Source organism: Pezoporus flaviventris, unplaced genomic scaffold (assembly GCF_033815535.1).
Source record: "Pezoporus flaviventris isolate CSIRO_AGI_PZ_B2104156 unplaced genomic scaffold, CSIRO_AGI_Pfla_v1 ptg000025l, whole genome shotgun sequence".
NCBI lineage: Eukaryota > Metazoa > Chordata > Aves > Psittaciformes > Psittacidae > Pezoporus > Pezoporus flaviventris.
The window spans coordinates 22710506-22726515 of NW_026892573.1; the positions used below are offsets into that span (position 1 = coordinate 22710506).

The 16010-nt window shown below is 37.7% G+C and overlaps 1 protein-coding gene across 5 annotated transcripts in view; it reads right to left on the reverse strand.

Moving 5' to 3' along the window:
- Positions 1 to 3686: 3686 nt before the first annotated feature.
- The window catches only part of CNTN5 (contactin 5), a 723743-nt gene continuing 711419 nt past the window's right edge, over positions 3687 to 16010 (reverse strand). For all 5 annotated transcript variants that reach the window (XM_061457841.1, XM_061457839.1, XM_061457838.1 and 2 more), the window contains 4 exons: positions 10178 to 10364; positions 9557 to 9669; positions 8009 to 8177; positions 3687 to 6546 (listed from right to left, as the gene is read on the reverse strand). In XM_061457841.1, coding sequence (XP_061313825.1) covers positions 6443 to 6546; positions 8009 to 8177; positions 9557 to 9669; positions 10178 to 10364 — 573 coding nt within the window. In that variant the 3' untranslated portion in view covers positions 3687 to 6442. The remainder of the gene's footprint in view (positions 6547 to 8008; positions 8178 to 9556; positions 9670 to 10177; positions 10365 to 16010) is intronic.

Here is a 16010-nt window from a genome sequence, read left to right on the forward strand (position 1 = left end):
ACCTTCCTGATGGGACCCAACTTTTACATTCTAGCAGCTGCTATGTGGTGATATGATGAGCCAGGAGTTTCTGACTGCCTTTGAGATTATTCTAAATCCCCTTTCCGGAGTTTCACCTGTCAGTTCCACATTCTCCATGAAGTTAGTATGGTTTAGATTTACTTCACCTGACTTTTATTGGCATTCAAACATACCCATTGCCTTTTTCCGCCCTCACTCTGTTTTGTGCAGTTCTGTTGGAGTGCTCTAATATAATCTGCCATTTAATTACCTGAAAGTGCTTAATATCATCATAATTTTGAGATTTAGGTGTCCAAAGGAGGTATAAGGTGTCCAGACACCTCTCATCTTACTTCTGAGCTCTGTAAACTTGGCAATGTCAACCACAAAACAGACAGAAAGCTTGTTGCTCCCTTTTCCTGGCTGGCATTCCTCCTCTATATAACCTTGCCAAGAGCCTTGTGAAAAGTTGTGGCAATACAGATCCTATTTTACTGAAATTTAAGAAATTATGGTGGGGGTGCAGGGGAACAGACTTCCCAACCCAATATCATCTGTATGGAGAGGGTTATGTGAGTCAATGTCATTTTTGGGTTTGGTTTGTTTACTGGTCTATACAAGAAGACCTTCTGGCTTTGGGGGCTTTCCCTGCTCCATATTCTTCTCTCCCTTTTTAGCTGTTTACAGTGTCTTAACAGTTGTACTCTGTGACTAGACGTAAGAAAGTGTTCAGCAGCAATTTAAGAATAGGAATGCCTCACCACCTTGCTGTTGTTCATGAAGGTAAATTTTTTCTTAGTGGAGGAAAGAGTTGTGGGAATAGCTCTGCCTTGAGCAGAGCATGTTTGCCAATATGCTGTCACACCATGGTTTAATGCACTGCAGATCTCTTGTGCTGAAGGACTTTCAGTATCGTAGCTCTTAGTAAATCAGAAACTTCCATGGAATGTGTAGGTCGAATAAAAAATGATCCAAAAGGAAAGACTGTCATTCTGCAGAGGAAACTTGCAGAGATCCAGCAGTATTCAAGCCATTAATGATCTAGAAATCTGATGTGGGGTTTGTTTCCTTTTTTGCCACTGCAAGCCTGTTTCTCATGCTGCAATAATACATTCAGCCAGCAACTTCGCAGCTTTATCTTCTGCATTTAATGGCCAAAGCTTTTGTGAAGAGCATTAAAGACTGATATTTTCCCTTATGGTTACTCTGGTTACTCAAATCCTTTTTTTTTAGTGAGAAATCTGTAGTGATAAAATTCCTTTCACTTCCCATTGAAAAGTGTGGGATTAGCTTCTATTTCCCTGAGAATGCCAGAAAGTGTAGACAGATAGCAACCTAACACAGTAGATTTTCAGATAGTAGTTTTTAGGGTAATCTTGTGCAATCATTCCCAGATTCAGAAAAATGCTTCCTCTGCTTTATGTCTGAAAGGGAAAAGTCTTATCCTTTCTGACAGCTTGTTGGAAAGCAAACAGTGCTCGGGCAAGAGGCTGGGTGAACTCCAGGTCATCCTTATGGGGAACTGTGCCCAAGGATTTCCCCTTCTTTTTGTCTCTCCTCTCCTGCACTCCCTATACACATGTACACTTCGGCACTTTGTCACAGGATAGGGCAGGGGGAAGAAGAGGCTGCCCACAGACTGTAGGACAGGGTGAAGTGCTACTTTTTCATCTCTGTAATGGGGCAGGAGAGACATTCTGTACTGCGTTCAGTACTGCAGGTGATTTGTATTTTCCTAATATGACTTAATGTAAATGTAATATAAGCAGAAAACATCAACAATTTGCTTTAGTCTTCTCCATGTTAGAAAAGAACTAATACCAGACATATGCATTACCTTTACTGATCATCTGACAGCCTATGCAATACCATCCGGTGGTCACAGCAGAGTGGGAATTCAGTGTTTTCACATAAATCACATGTGAAACTTGTAATTTGAACAAAAATATATATAAAATATCATCACCTAGAATAACTCCCACCGAAATAATGATGTATTTGGGTGTATATGTTACTCAAAAAAAAGAGATTGAGTTATACAAAACTAAGGAACTGACTTAAGGCTTCTGCTCTAAGTCAGTCACTACACATGGTGAAGTTTTTAAAGAATATCAGGGACATAATGTTTTAATATCCTGTCTTACAAAGTCCTTTTTGTAGAAAATAAGAGATGGTGTCATTATGAAATGGAAATGCTTGCTCAGCCAGGCATCAGAGCAGTGCAGCTTAGAGTAAAATTGTACTTGCTAAAGCTTTGACCCAGATATGCTTCAAATACTCTCAGTATCTTTTTATTCACATGTTCTGTTGTTGAAAGGAAATCGATACATTTTCCCCATCTTATTTTCTGAATGAAATAAAAATATGCTGAATACCTTTATTTGTGATTAACATGTATAGAGCCTGCCTTTGCTATTCATCTTGAGAACTCTATCTTTCAGGAAGACTCTCATGTATTTATTCTATATTTTTTAAAATGAAAAGAAAAAACATACCAAAAAGGAGGATATTTTTCACTAGCCAGACATATATATTTCATGATAATAAAAGATGAGCCAAGAGTATCACAGATTTCTTTATCAGTTTCTTCTGATGACCAAGTAGGTTTTTATACAAGCTGGGGTGCTTAGTTAGAAGTCTGACAACAGAAAAGGAGCTCTTGAAGGAAGAATAGCTGTACATCTAAACATCTGTGCCAGTGTGCTTAAGCAGTATAATGTAATAATGTACAAATTTTCATATATCTGATATTTCCAGTATATTTCAATATGCACACTTCTCCATGTCAGCAAAACCAGGTCATTACAGTTTTCTGTGACATTCAGAACTAATTTAATGCAAGTCCTGATATAATATGCTACGTAGGCCATATTCATTTTGTAATTGAAGTCTCAGTTCAAATGATGATGTGCCAATTTATTTTTATTTTCAAAATGGGCTTTTTGACTTCCTAATGTGTTGCAAAGTCATTCACCCCCATAAATATGCATTTTATAAAGAAGTGACTGGGGATTATTAAAATCACAAATAAAATAAACAAACAAAAAATATTTGTTATAATTGGCTCATCCATTATTATACTTTTTCACCACAATTTGATGTGTATTTTTGAAAGCTTTTTTGTTGTGATTTGTCACACAAAGTATTTCAAATGTAAGACAAAGCAACTCAGCATTTTAACTGAATATGAAATGGCTAGACCATGCTTATGTACCTGCACAGCCATGGGGTATTGGTAACACTTGAAAGAATGTCATAGACACCAGAGAGTTCCCAGGAACTATGTATTACATCAGTACATAGAGGATTGCCCTCGGTGGCTTCTTTGTAAAGCAGCTCTTTTTAATGATTTTGTTGTTGTTTTTTTCCTTCAGCGCAGACCTTTTTTCTCAGAAGCCGATTTGCAGACTTATTTTGCATTTTTTGTTAGGCAGAGTTTCATGTTGAGAGCTCCAGCCTTCTTGCACCTTCCTCTTATTTAATTATAAGAATAATATCAACACAGGGAAACCAGTGCATATGTGAAATTAGCAGGACGCCAAAAATTATGTAATTTTAATGGCTCCATTGTCCACATTCACTGTGCAGATACATGATTTTCTTGAAAGTTTTGTTATTGCTTCTGGAATCCAGAATATTTGTGTCACCCTGTCCTCTATGAATATAATTCAGGAGCTGACAGGAGATAAGATAAAAGTCAATAAAAAGAGAATTATTTATTAAAAAGATCTAATGTTACAAGAACAGTACACAGGAACTATTATATTACTGTGTCTTCCACATTGTATATACCATTATATATAGCATATATACAGATTGTATACAATATATCTAACATTTTTTTTATGGGCCATGACACTATGTTTTTTTTTAGTCTACGAAACAAAGTTTCTTTCTAATTATTTTTTTCCAAACAGATCTTGTGGAATTATACAAAAATACAGTCTCCTCAGTGACGCTAGACTGCACTATTACAATCTTTTACATGAAGAAGGAAAGAGCTTTCCTTTGCAACTAAAAAAAGGGTATGTCATGATAAAGAATCTTCTTCTACAAAGTAACAGATAGGTAATACATAGATACTTAAACATTTAAAACATGTTTATTAATATATTTAAGATGCAAAATACAGATTCTGTTGATGTTGAATATAAAACATACCCCTTTTTTGTCCCTGTAATACAACTACATTATCTGATGGTATGTTCAATATTTCTATCTGTATCCTGATACTAGAGAACGAGATAGATATGTCTAGATGCAGCTCTATCTCATCAGACTTTTGTTCTCCATATAAAGCGTAGCCATTTATTGTATTCAGAAAGCTGTTAAATCAAAATGCCACCATCAGTGACTAACATTTTTGAATACTCTGAAATAAACTGCATTGGCAAGCAACTGTATAAAAAATAGAGGAAATTATGCTTAACTAATTTATAAAATAGCCATTTTGATTTTTGGTTCATCACTTTATTCTTGTTTATTTTAACGTTTTGAAAAATCATGGTTTGCTGATGCAAGTTCTTTGCACAGTAGCAGTGCTGCTACTTTACAAGTGACAGCAGGTGGGTATTTTCTATGAGTTTGCTCAAGGTACATTCCACGTTCCTTTCTTTGATCTCAAAGGCTTTTCCAGAAGCAGAGATGCAGAAGGTCCCCTTTTGTCTCTATCTATAGTCTTTGCTCAGCTATTTGTCCTGCCTTTGTTTTCCTAGCAATGTGGTGATTAAGTAAGTTTAAAACCTATTTTTTTTAGAAAATTATTTAAAATATTAGTGGGTAATAAAGATTTGAGTTGAACCATCTCTGAAAAATTTTACTGATAAAATACTCAAAAGAAAAAAGATCAGTCAGCTTTTTACCTACCAAGCACTCAATCTGAGTTGTGCCTTCTTAGCTACTATTTTAAAGCTGCTAAGAAAGGGCACAGTTAGAGAATTTTAGACCCAGAACCCATCAACCCAAATAGATTTGCTTCAAAACTTTTGGAGGGATGGACAGCCGGTAGAACTATGCCGTTAGGACATGCTTGTTGAACAATTTTGACTTGCTTTTTCCAAGGCAAGGGAATGTTCATCCTAGGCATGATCTCTAGATACATGGTGGTAAAACACCCTCCCTCATAACACTGTGCACACCACCATAGCTGTACAAACTCACATGCCACATATCCTGGGGATTATTTTGATTCAGGTGCCAATATGTGAAAAGGTCTTCCAATGTAGAAAAATTGTCCATGTCGTCTACCAAGTGAAAAATTGGTACAGCAAAAAGTGGGGATTAAAACTGACAGCGCAAAGTCACTACAAGAGTAATATCTAGTGAGCTACAGAAATAGAGCCAATTAGCTAAATAACTGGAATGATGCCCAGTAGCACTTAGCCAAGTATTTTTTTCGAACACAGCATTCTCCAATATATATCCTACTTGAGTCTGTATATATGTGAATGATTACATTTCAAACAATGTTAATATTCTCTCCATAATATGCTTTCATACATACTTCAACTTGATTATCAAATACATAAAGCACAGAATGTTACTAAAAATGGACCCAGAGGAAAACAAAAAGTTACAACTGAGAAGCGGTTGGAAAAAGTAGGTTTATCTCCTTGCATTGCTTTATTTGTGTTCTTAGCAGCCTAATGTTTAAATTCCCAGTGTTTTCATTGTCATATGCATTATGAATTTTTATTGGCTATTGAAAATAAATATTTGATTCATTTAACATCAAATCATATGGGATTTGATAAAAACCAGACTGTTTCTGTTTAATCATTTTCCATTTATCTTGCAATAAAATAAATGGCTTTTCTGCTCCATTTTGTTACTTTCTGGGTGTGCTGTCTAGTATTTTTTGAGATTCTTTTTATTAATTAAATACATAACCATACACAATTTTTATTAAATAGATAATCAACAAATTCTTTCTACTTTTGCAGTGGTCTGTGTATCTAAACTATTATTTTTCTCTAATCAGTAGGAACTACCAGCCATAGGTGATGCAAGAAAAGTATTTGACAAAGCTGTATCAAACTGTGTTCTATGTTTTAAAAAGTTTTTTTTTCCAAACCAAACAGATGTACTGTACTAGACACCACTAATGATACATGACTGGGGTCACCAAAATAGAGCGTATTAAAAAAGTAAAGTACCTTTGACAGAAATTATCTTTGCTTACAAAAGTTTATTACATACAATCTGCATATTTTTGGGCCAAGAAGTGTCCCCTCCCCAGAGGACTTTTACAAATAAAGAAGAGAAAAAAACCTGATGAATTATTGACCGTGTCTCCAACGCTCCTCTAAGTGCACCACAGGCTTTTCTATGGGTCTTTAAGCATTAGCTTGGGTTTCCAGTTACTCCACAGACATAAAACTCCATCCCTTGGTGTCATCAAGGTAAAGCAAAAAAATAACAACAACAACAAAATCTGCAGTCTTCACCATGAAGCTGAAGGAACCATCAATGCCAAAATCAGTGTTACCGAGGATGAGGAAGTAGACAACACATGTAAGGTGGATTGAGCACTTGTTACTTTCCCTCCTAAAATTAAAAGTGAAGGAACAATGAATAGGACGTTCCAAAACGGTATGTGATTTTATGCCTTAATCCTCAAAAAGTATTAGACTGCATAAGATGCCCTGAGTCACAAACACAAATCTTCCTGGAACAAAGAATCAAAGCTAGCCCTTGATCTTGATGTTTATCCAGAGGAAAATGTGGTCTTTTGCTCAGCCCAGTGATGTTATTAGATCATAACAGTCCTTTAAAAAGCCATTCTAATGGTAATTGTGCTATGGGCTGGTGCTGGCAACAGATTGCAGGGAAGGGAACCAGACTACGTTTCTTTGGACAACAGTTGTTCCAAGTGGAAGTGATCTGTTGTGTGTAATCTAATCAAAAATACCAGGTTAGAGGGAATGAAAGGTTTTGCGTCCTAGAATTATGGCTCAAAAGATATATGAAACCATGAAACTCCATATTCCATGGAGGAAGGATTGGTGCCTTCTGCATTCTGATGATAGCCCTGCATCTAGTTTGTGACTAGAGTAGAGCTGAAATTTAGGTGAAGATTGAAGTTTCAGGCTCACACTTTTTGGATAGTTGTCCTTAAGGACTCCTAAAAAGCAATGTTTGGTAGAATTTTAAAGTGTTAGCAGAAAGTTAGAATTAAGATGCTTCGCTATGTTTAGGCAAAAGACAGTGTTATTTTCTGGTTCTTGCCACTAGTCCTTCCATCCCTTTCTTACCTGTATAATACTGATACTTTAAATTCTTTCAGTATATTGCAGTAACTGAGGAAATAGAAGCTAGACATCATAATTAACATCATAATAATACCTTAATAATTTAATAAAATAATATCTACTCAATTGAGTCAGTGGAACCTATAGAGAAATTCAGCTTATTCTAAAGCAGGCTAACTAAATGCATGCCATTTTAGCTGTGTTAAATAGTACACCTCTGGCCTCTGACTAGTGGTCCAGAATGATATGTGTATCCTTTAAGTCTCACATAGTATCTGCCAGTTCTGTGCAAATGTTTGGGATACCATAGGGTGTCCTGATGTGCCTCTGTCCAACTATTTAAATTCAGAAGATCAGCTGAATTGTTGTCTAGGCTCCACTGTTGGTCTGTATGGATTACATCTCAGCTGACTATAATGCTATTTGAGACACCTAGTACATGTGCAGACATCTACAGCTCTGTTTGGTTTGTAGATGTTATCCTAGAAAGAGAGAAGTTTCCTGTAAATCCTCTGCTTTGTTTATCAGCCCCACATGAATGCCTCAGATGCTCTTGAGCATTTGAAATGGCACTAGATGCTTTTGTTTCAGCATAGAGCTGAAGACTGATTAATGATTTCATCTAATAGCTAGAGAATTGTGAGAATGTTTTTTGATTTTTGGGTGGTTGTTAGTTTTTCTTTTTTTCAGGTAGAGAATAATAGAATTAATAAGCATTGCTATAATCACCACTCCTCCTAATATAAGTGTAGCCTTACCTGCAAGAGATGGAACTCTGATCTGGGGACTTGCAGTCCCATCTCCTCCTTCACTGACAGCACAGACCTCAATGATGTAGACACCAACATCGGGAAGAAGCACCACTGCAGAGGTTTTCTGTGTTTCTATAACTTGACTGTTGCTCTGGCCTTCTTGCCTAAATAATACCTATGTCAATAAAGTAGATGGTTATAATGGTCTTTTGAGTTATATCCCAGACATTTTGTGTAGATAGCGCAGTCAGTGAAATGTGAACTGTTTCATGATTTCATTAAAGTTTTCTTGACAACAGCCATGTGCTGTTCTTCCCTCTCCCCAATGATTTCAAAACATTAATAGCAAAGTATATTATCAATTAATGAATGTGAAAGGACATTGATTATGACCCAGACCAAAGATACAGCATTTGCCCTCTCCAACATTAGGTGTTTCACATGGTTTTCTAAAATATTTCTTCAAAATGCATTTGGGGTTCTGATTCAAATTCTTATCCCCAAGCTCAAGTAGGTATTTGTGGTTTTGGCTTAAGAATCCAACTTTAAATGTAAAGAAAATGCCAGAAATAATGTCCTTACTGTGTTTACCTTGGCTAAGTTAGCTGAGATTAGCTCAGATCTGTCCCTGCATCTCCTGTGAAACTCAGTGCAAGCTTATAGCACATGGGAGGAAAGCAGGTGAGTATATGCCTGTCTTTTTGGTTCTGTGTAAGTTTCTGTTCCCAGGCAATACTGAAAAGGTCAGAGGGGTGTAAAAAATCCAAAGCAGTCAACTTTTCAGAATCTTAACTATTCATAACTTTTTCAGAATCTCAACTATTCCGATAAAGGTTAGAGCAGCTTCTGGTTTATGTGAACTATTTTACACTTTCTTGTTGATACTTTCTGATGTATCAGAGGGAATGTCAAACTGTAGTCTATAGAAAGGATTGTATATATGCTTCAACTTCTCACCCCCCCAAAAAATTCAAAATCATTCTGCTGTGATTTAAAAGATTAAAGTGAATTTCGTTGTTTATTATTATTTGATATTTAAGAGCTAATCTGGATTTTACTCTTTAAAACTTCAAAACTTTAAATGCCAGATGTTACCATCCAAATTGTTGAACACCACCAACATGATCACAAAACAAATTGAATTATTTGTGTTTCTGCTCTATAAAAATATTAATTTTAATGTCATTTTAATATGCCTTATTCTTTCGCATTTCTCTAAATCCTACTGCAAACACAGTTAAATTGAAGTGTTAGTAGGAATTTCATTGCAGGCTGGTCTTATTAATAGCCACTTCTGAGTCAGATATGATGATCTGACCCTTTCAGATAGAGTTTACTCAGTTTATAATCACTAGTTGAAAATCACAACACAGAAAATGTTGGGACAATTTGCTCTTTTCAGTTTTATTTATTGCTTTTCATGGTGAAAACTGATTGCAGACAGTCTGTATAACCTACTTGATTTACAGAGAGAAACAAGAAAGAGGTAAAAAGCCAACAAGGAAGAGGAATTTTTGGAAGAGAGAAAGGTGAGCAAGGGAGGGAAGCACTGACCTTATATCCCTTTACATCAGATTCATTAGCTAGAGATTTGACTGGCTCCCACCCAAGAGAAACATGAGAGCCTTCCTGTATCCACATAACATTGCCTGGTGCTTGGCTGGGAGCTGAGAAGAAAAAAATAGCACGTACATAAATACATTTTATAGGTAATTTCTTGAAAATCAAAATAAACTACCTATTAATGTAACATATATGTAACATATAATGTAATCTTTCATTACGTTTACAACTGGTTGTGTTAGGAAGGTCCCAGCTCTAGCAAGAATACTTAATGATTTTTTTTTTGGTATCATAATTGTCATTTAATAGATTGTGGTGTATCTACTCTGCCCATCCCATAACCTCTGTGGAGCTTATGAACTTGAACTCTTTGCCCTTCCGTCTTTATGAAAAATGCCTTGTTTTCTATGAATATAAACTTTTTTATGAATGCAAAGTCATTTGAATTTATGTCTAAATATCAAAGCAAAGCCATGAATCATTCCTGATTATTATTCACTCTTACTAAAGAAAAAAAAACAACTTATATAGACCCTTATTAAAGGAAAACTTAAGAGGGCAGAGGTTGATCCCTGACTTCTCCCTTTGAGCAAAGGTACTGAGATCACTTACGGGACTTCTTGGTTGCTGCCTGCACAGCAGTGCTAGGTGGTCCATACCCTGCAGCATTGTACGCCCTCACTGTTAGATGATATAATGTGTTTCCTTCTAATCCTGTCAGTAGAATGGATGACTCATTTCCCTCAGTTTTGACCTTTTCTGCTGCTTCTTCCTGCTCCATGTCCTTCCAGTAACCAACCTGCCAACAAGGAACCAAATGAAGGGTTAATATAGGCACCTGGGAAGGGCCAGATGCTTGTACTTGTCCTGTGGAGAGTCATTTTGCCATTTATGATTTTTGTCTGATCATAAGGCCCTTTTTAAACCTGTGGGATTTGCAGCCTAACCTCAGAGCCAAGCAAAGCTTACATCTCCAAAATGGCAAGACTCAGAATATCACAGTATTACCTGAAGCTCATTGAATTGCTGTGCACTGGCACGAGAACATCTAAGTAAAGTCAGAAAAGATGAACATTTCAGAGAATTCATGGAAAGCTCAACCTCTGCTATGTCACCAGAATATCTATGTTTACCCTGGAAAGCTGTGACCACACCAGTTAAGAAATGTTGTGAGCAATATTCCTTTCCTGGTCTTTTTGCAACTGAGAGCCATGAGATTTCCTATCAGCGTAATGAATAGGAAGTGACAGAACACCAAAGGGAATCTTTCATTCATCTGAAAAATCTTATATGAAGAAAAAAGAAGGAAGTGGATTCAGTTTTAGTTCTTGAATAGAAACAGGTTTCAAAACTTGTGTTTCAAAACACGATTTTGATATTTTTATGCCCTTCCTTTTCAGGCATAAACCCCCTATAAATGATCTTTGGTGGTTCTTAGTCCATATTTCTGATACCTGCACTCATAATCTCAAAGAGGGTATAGACCTGAGCTAGGAATTTGACTAGTCTCTTTCCTCAGGGACCAGGTATTTGCAGGGCATAACTGGAAAAAAGCAGTGCTGTATCTTTTTAATGTATCTAGGTGACATACTCAAGTAAGGTAGTTCTCATGGGGCCCTATCTTCCTTAACAGGAGATGTCACTAATGTACCATTCAAAGACCTCTATTCAGCTTACCATTATTCATACTGAGACCTGCTTGCATTTATTCCACATTTTGACCTTTTCTGTGAAGTTGCTTATTTCATAATAAGTTATTCATATTATATCTGGATTACTTTTCCACTGAGAAAAAGGTCATGGACAATAGAGCACTCCTGCAAATGTATCTCCCCAAAAATGGCAAACCTTAAAAACCAAGGGGTTCATAGGGAAATAAGATCAATGAGTACTATGCTGACCTTTTATAATTACACTAGGACTTCTATTAATAAAAAATAAAATCTAGAAAGACCTGGCTGCAAAAAAATACACATTTGAGGTCATATATTCACTTGAATAAAGTGGCTTTGTTAATTTTGATCGACGGTATATCAGTTTGTGCTAATTCAAAGTCTACTCTTTCAGTTGTAAAATTCATATAGGTATCTGTCTTTTTGTGCGTGTGTGCCTGCATTATCTCATGTTTAAATGCGGTTGCTTTAATACTTAGATTAAGTACAGCTCAGACAACTAATCTATCTATCTATAGTCACCACTTGTTGAAATGTATAATTCACTGCTGTATTTAGCTAGCTGAAAGATTGACCAACCCTACTGGTATCTGAAGTAATACCTAGTTACAGCTTTCTTGAAAGGAAAAAAGAATGAACAACCATTTATTCACACACTAGGACTGAATGCTTATTATCTCTTGATTGGTCAGATTCTTTTCATTTTACTTGCAATTCATCTTTACAAACTTAACACTACATTGATGAGAGCCACGTGTACAAACAGGTAGTGAGAGACAAAGTGAGGTGTCCTGGAGACCCTATCATCCATTAACTGAAGTCTGCTGAGGATCCAATGGGGAGGTAGTCAGAAAGGAAAAGATACTTGCCCAGGGTTTCACAGGGGGACAGTAGCAGGGATGGAAATGTAACTAAAGTAGTGAAATGCTGGTTCTAGAAAGCCAGAAGCACAGCTGTAGGTAGCTTAATAGGTCTCATTATTTATTCACAGGGCACACCATGTCTCATGTGAATGCAATGTACAACACAGTAGATAATCCCCAGCTTTTGCATGGAAGCTTATTTGCATAAAGAAGTTGTGAAAAACTGATTCTCCAAATATTGGTGTTAGGACTATATAGGTATTAAAGCCTGATGAGAGTGGAAAAAAACATAACTCAGCCCTCTTGATATTTCTCTCCCATTTGGAAATGCACTGCACCACTGTTTATATGGCATACTAATATACTAATTATATTTTGCACATGTTAAATCTGCAAAAATAACCATGTGATATTCCCGACCAGTTCTGCTGTACCACATGGCAAAGGGATATTCTTAGGGGAATTGATACATGGTATCAAGCACTAAAAGCATGAAATGCAATTAGTCAATGCTTCTATTTCAATTTCTTCTGTACTTCAAAGCCCTTACATGTTTGGTCCCTGCTTTTAAAAATCCTCTTAAAGTTTTGCCAGGTGAGTTTGGACTTTGATCTTAAAATATGCATTTCCCTTTCTTTCATAACGCAACATCCATTTGTTGCATGGACTAAAGGAAAAACTGGTTATTAAAAAAGAACTCAGATAACTGTTGACTGAGGTCAATGGTGGGGGAACTTTGAGCTGGAGAGAAATCAATAGTGTTTAAACAACTGACTAGAGGAGATGCGGGAATGTGCAGCCTGCTTTGTCTTAACTGTGGGTTAAGCAATTGTTAAATCATCATGTTAAAAATTTGTTTCTGTGTAAAATTTTTCTGCCTATAATGTTTACAGACCACACCCCTGAAGTTTTAGGTTAAACGGTATCTTACTAATTTTAATTACTCTTCTCTTAAACTGGTTCCTAGGGTATGCATACTTTGATATAAATTAGTGATCTAATTGCAGGCCCTCTTCTCTAAATTCAGTAAAGTCGGAGTTATTCTCTGGATACTCTTCTGTTGACTACAGAGAATTAAAGCTACAACTTGAGCATATCAAATAAAAGCCTAAATTAGGTAGGCTGAACAGGACTGGACACAAACTTTCCTGTGCTCTCCAACTGAGTATTTACCAACATCAACAGTACTGACATAACTGAAAATGAACTCAAAGAGATCTCAGAGTACTGAAAATGCCAGGGGAGAAAGTGCGGTGAGATCAAAGAACTGCTACTAGCCCCGTAAAAAACCTCACCATGATTCAGATTTCATAAAAACTATTTTAAATATCATTATCACAAAACTGCCTTGAACTGGTACATGAATTCATTTATATGTTAGTGCAGCAGGAGAACCAAGCACTTAGGACAGCAGAAGAGGTACTTTTCATGTCATATCAAGACACTGGTGTGACAAGGTGACAGGTTCCTGCAAAAAAGTCTATAAATCAACCTCAGTTCCTTCCCTCTCACCAAAACAACTGTTGACTGAAAGAAGAAAGAAAACTGTTCAATACTCCTAGGTTCTGGAGTATTCTCTGGAGTAACTTAAATTCTCCATCGCTTTTCTCAGGTACTCTTTTCTACCACATCGTCCTGCATACACATGGAATGAAAATTGATACTGTACCTCAACCTTGAGGACTATGACAAATATCTAATCATATTTTCTTATAAAAAATCAATAATTATCTACATTCCTGATTTTAGGTAAGCTAGTAGTCTTGTAACAAACTATTTGCGGTAGAGAAGTTGCAAATGATATGGTTCTCTTGAGGCTCACATTACAGATGTAGGGAGTGATCCGTACCTTCAAGACTTAAAAAACAGTAGTACTGCTCTCCTATAAACTCTTTGTTCTAGTCTTCAGGGTTTTAGAAGGGTTTGAATCAGCATAAGAGTAACTCTGTAGGCAAAACTGACTTATACATAGAACTGCTCAATTGCTAATTTATTCTTTGGGAAAATTCATTAATTCCAAAAGTGAAGTCTTGTAAATTGCTATTCAGGCTGATGGAACACCAGTTCTTCTTTTTTCCATCTTGTTTTTCCAGCCTCTGGAAGAAACATCAATATGTTCTTTCTAAACTACTTCAACGTATACTTCACTAATTGAAAAACCTCATCATATTTGAAAGATCACATGAGTCAGGTGAAGTTCCCAACGACTGGAAAAAGGGAAATATAACCCCCATTTTCAAGAAGGGGAAAATGGATGACCAGTCAGTCTCACCTCTGTGCGTGGCAAAATCTTGGAGCAGATTCTCCTGGAAGGCATGCTAAGGCACATGAAAAACAAGGTGGTTGGTGACAGCCAGCATGGCTTCACTAAGTGGAAATCCTGCCTGACCAATTTGGTGGCCTTCTATAATGGGACTAGGGAAATGATGAATAGGGGTAGAGCAGTTGTCCTGGGTTCAGCAGTAGCAGTCATTTTTTCTCTTTCTTAGTAGCTGGTGCAGTGCTGTGTTTTTGACTTTCGGCCAGGGAACAGCTCTGATAACACCGATGTTTCTAGTTACTGCTCAAATGTTTAGTCTGACCAACCACTTTGTGAGCCTCATGATCTGCCAGGGAGGAGGGGAAGCCGGGACGAAGCAGAGACAGGACACTTGACCCAAACTAGCCAAAGAAGTATTCCATACCACAGCACGTCATGCCCAGGATGTAACTGGGAGTTACCAGGAAGGGCTGGTGCACTGCAGGGTTGGACTAGGTATTTGTTGCTGCTCAGTCGGGCTGGATATTATCGGTCGGCGGGTGGTATTTTATTTTTTTCCCTTATTATTTCCTTTATCATTATTATTATTGGTGGTAGCAGTAGTGATTTGTGTTATACCTTAGTTACTAAACTGTTCTTATTTCAACCCGTGGGAGTTGCATTCTTTTGAAACCCTAACCCTAACCCTAACTCTAACCCTAACCCTCCCCATCCCTCTGAGCAGGGGGAGGGCAAGGCAGGGGGGAGGGGGGGAGAGAGAGAGACTCCATGGCTAAGTTTTAAACCACGACAGTCATCTACCTGGACTTGTGCAAAGCATTCGACACTGTTCCACATGGCGTCCTTGTCTCTAAATTGGAGAGACATCAATTTGTTGGATGGACCACTCGGTGGATAAAGAACTGGCTGGATGGCCGCACGCAAAGAGTTGTGGTCAATGGCTCAATGTCCGGCTGGAGACCAGTAACGAGTGGTGTCCCTCAGGGATCGGTGTTGGGACCTGTTTTGTTCAACATCTTTGTTGCTGACATGGACAGTGGGATTGAATGCGCCCTCAGCAAGTTTGCCAATGACACCAAGCTGTGTGGTTTGGTTGATACACTGGAGGGAATGAATGCCATCTAGAGGGGCCTTGACACACTTGTGAGGTGGGCTGATGCCAACCTCATGAAGTTTAACCATGCCAAGTGCAAGGTCCTACAGCTGGGTCAGAGCAATCCCAGGCACAGCTACAGGTTGGGCAGAGAAGAGATTCAGAGCAGCCCTGCAGAGAAGGACTTGGTCTATGAGAAAATGAACATGAGCTGGCTTCAGTGTGCTCTTGCAGCCCAGAAAGCCAACCATATCCTGGGCTGCATCAAAAGCAGCGTGACCAGCAGGTCGAAGGAGGTGATCCTGCCCCTCTACTCTGCTCTCGTGAGACATCACTTGGAGTTTTGTGTGCAGTTCTGGTGTCCTCAACATAAAAATGACATAGAACTGTTGGAACAAGTCCAGAGGAGGGCCCCGAGGATGATCAGCGGACTGGAGCATCTCCCGTATGAAGACAGGCTGAGAAAGTTGGGGCTGTTCATCCTGGAGAAGGGAAGGCTGCATGGAGACCTCATAGCAGCCTTCCAGTATCTGAAGGGGGCCTAGGAGGATGCTGG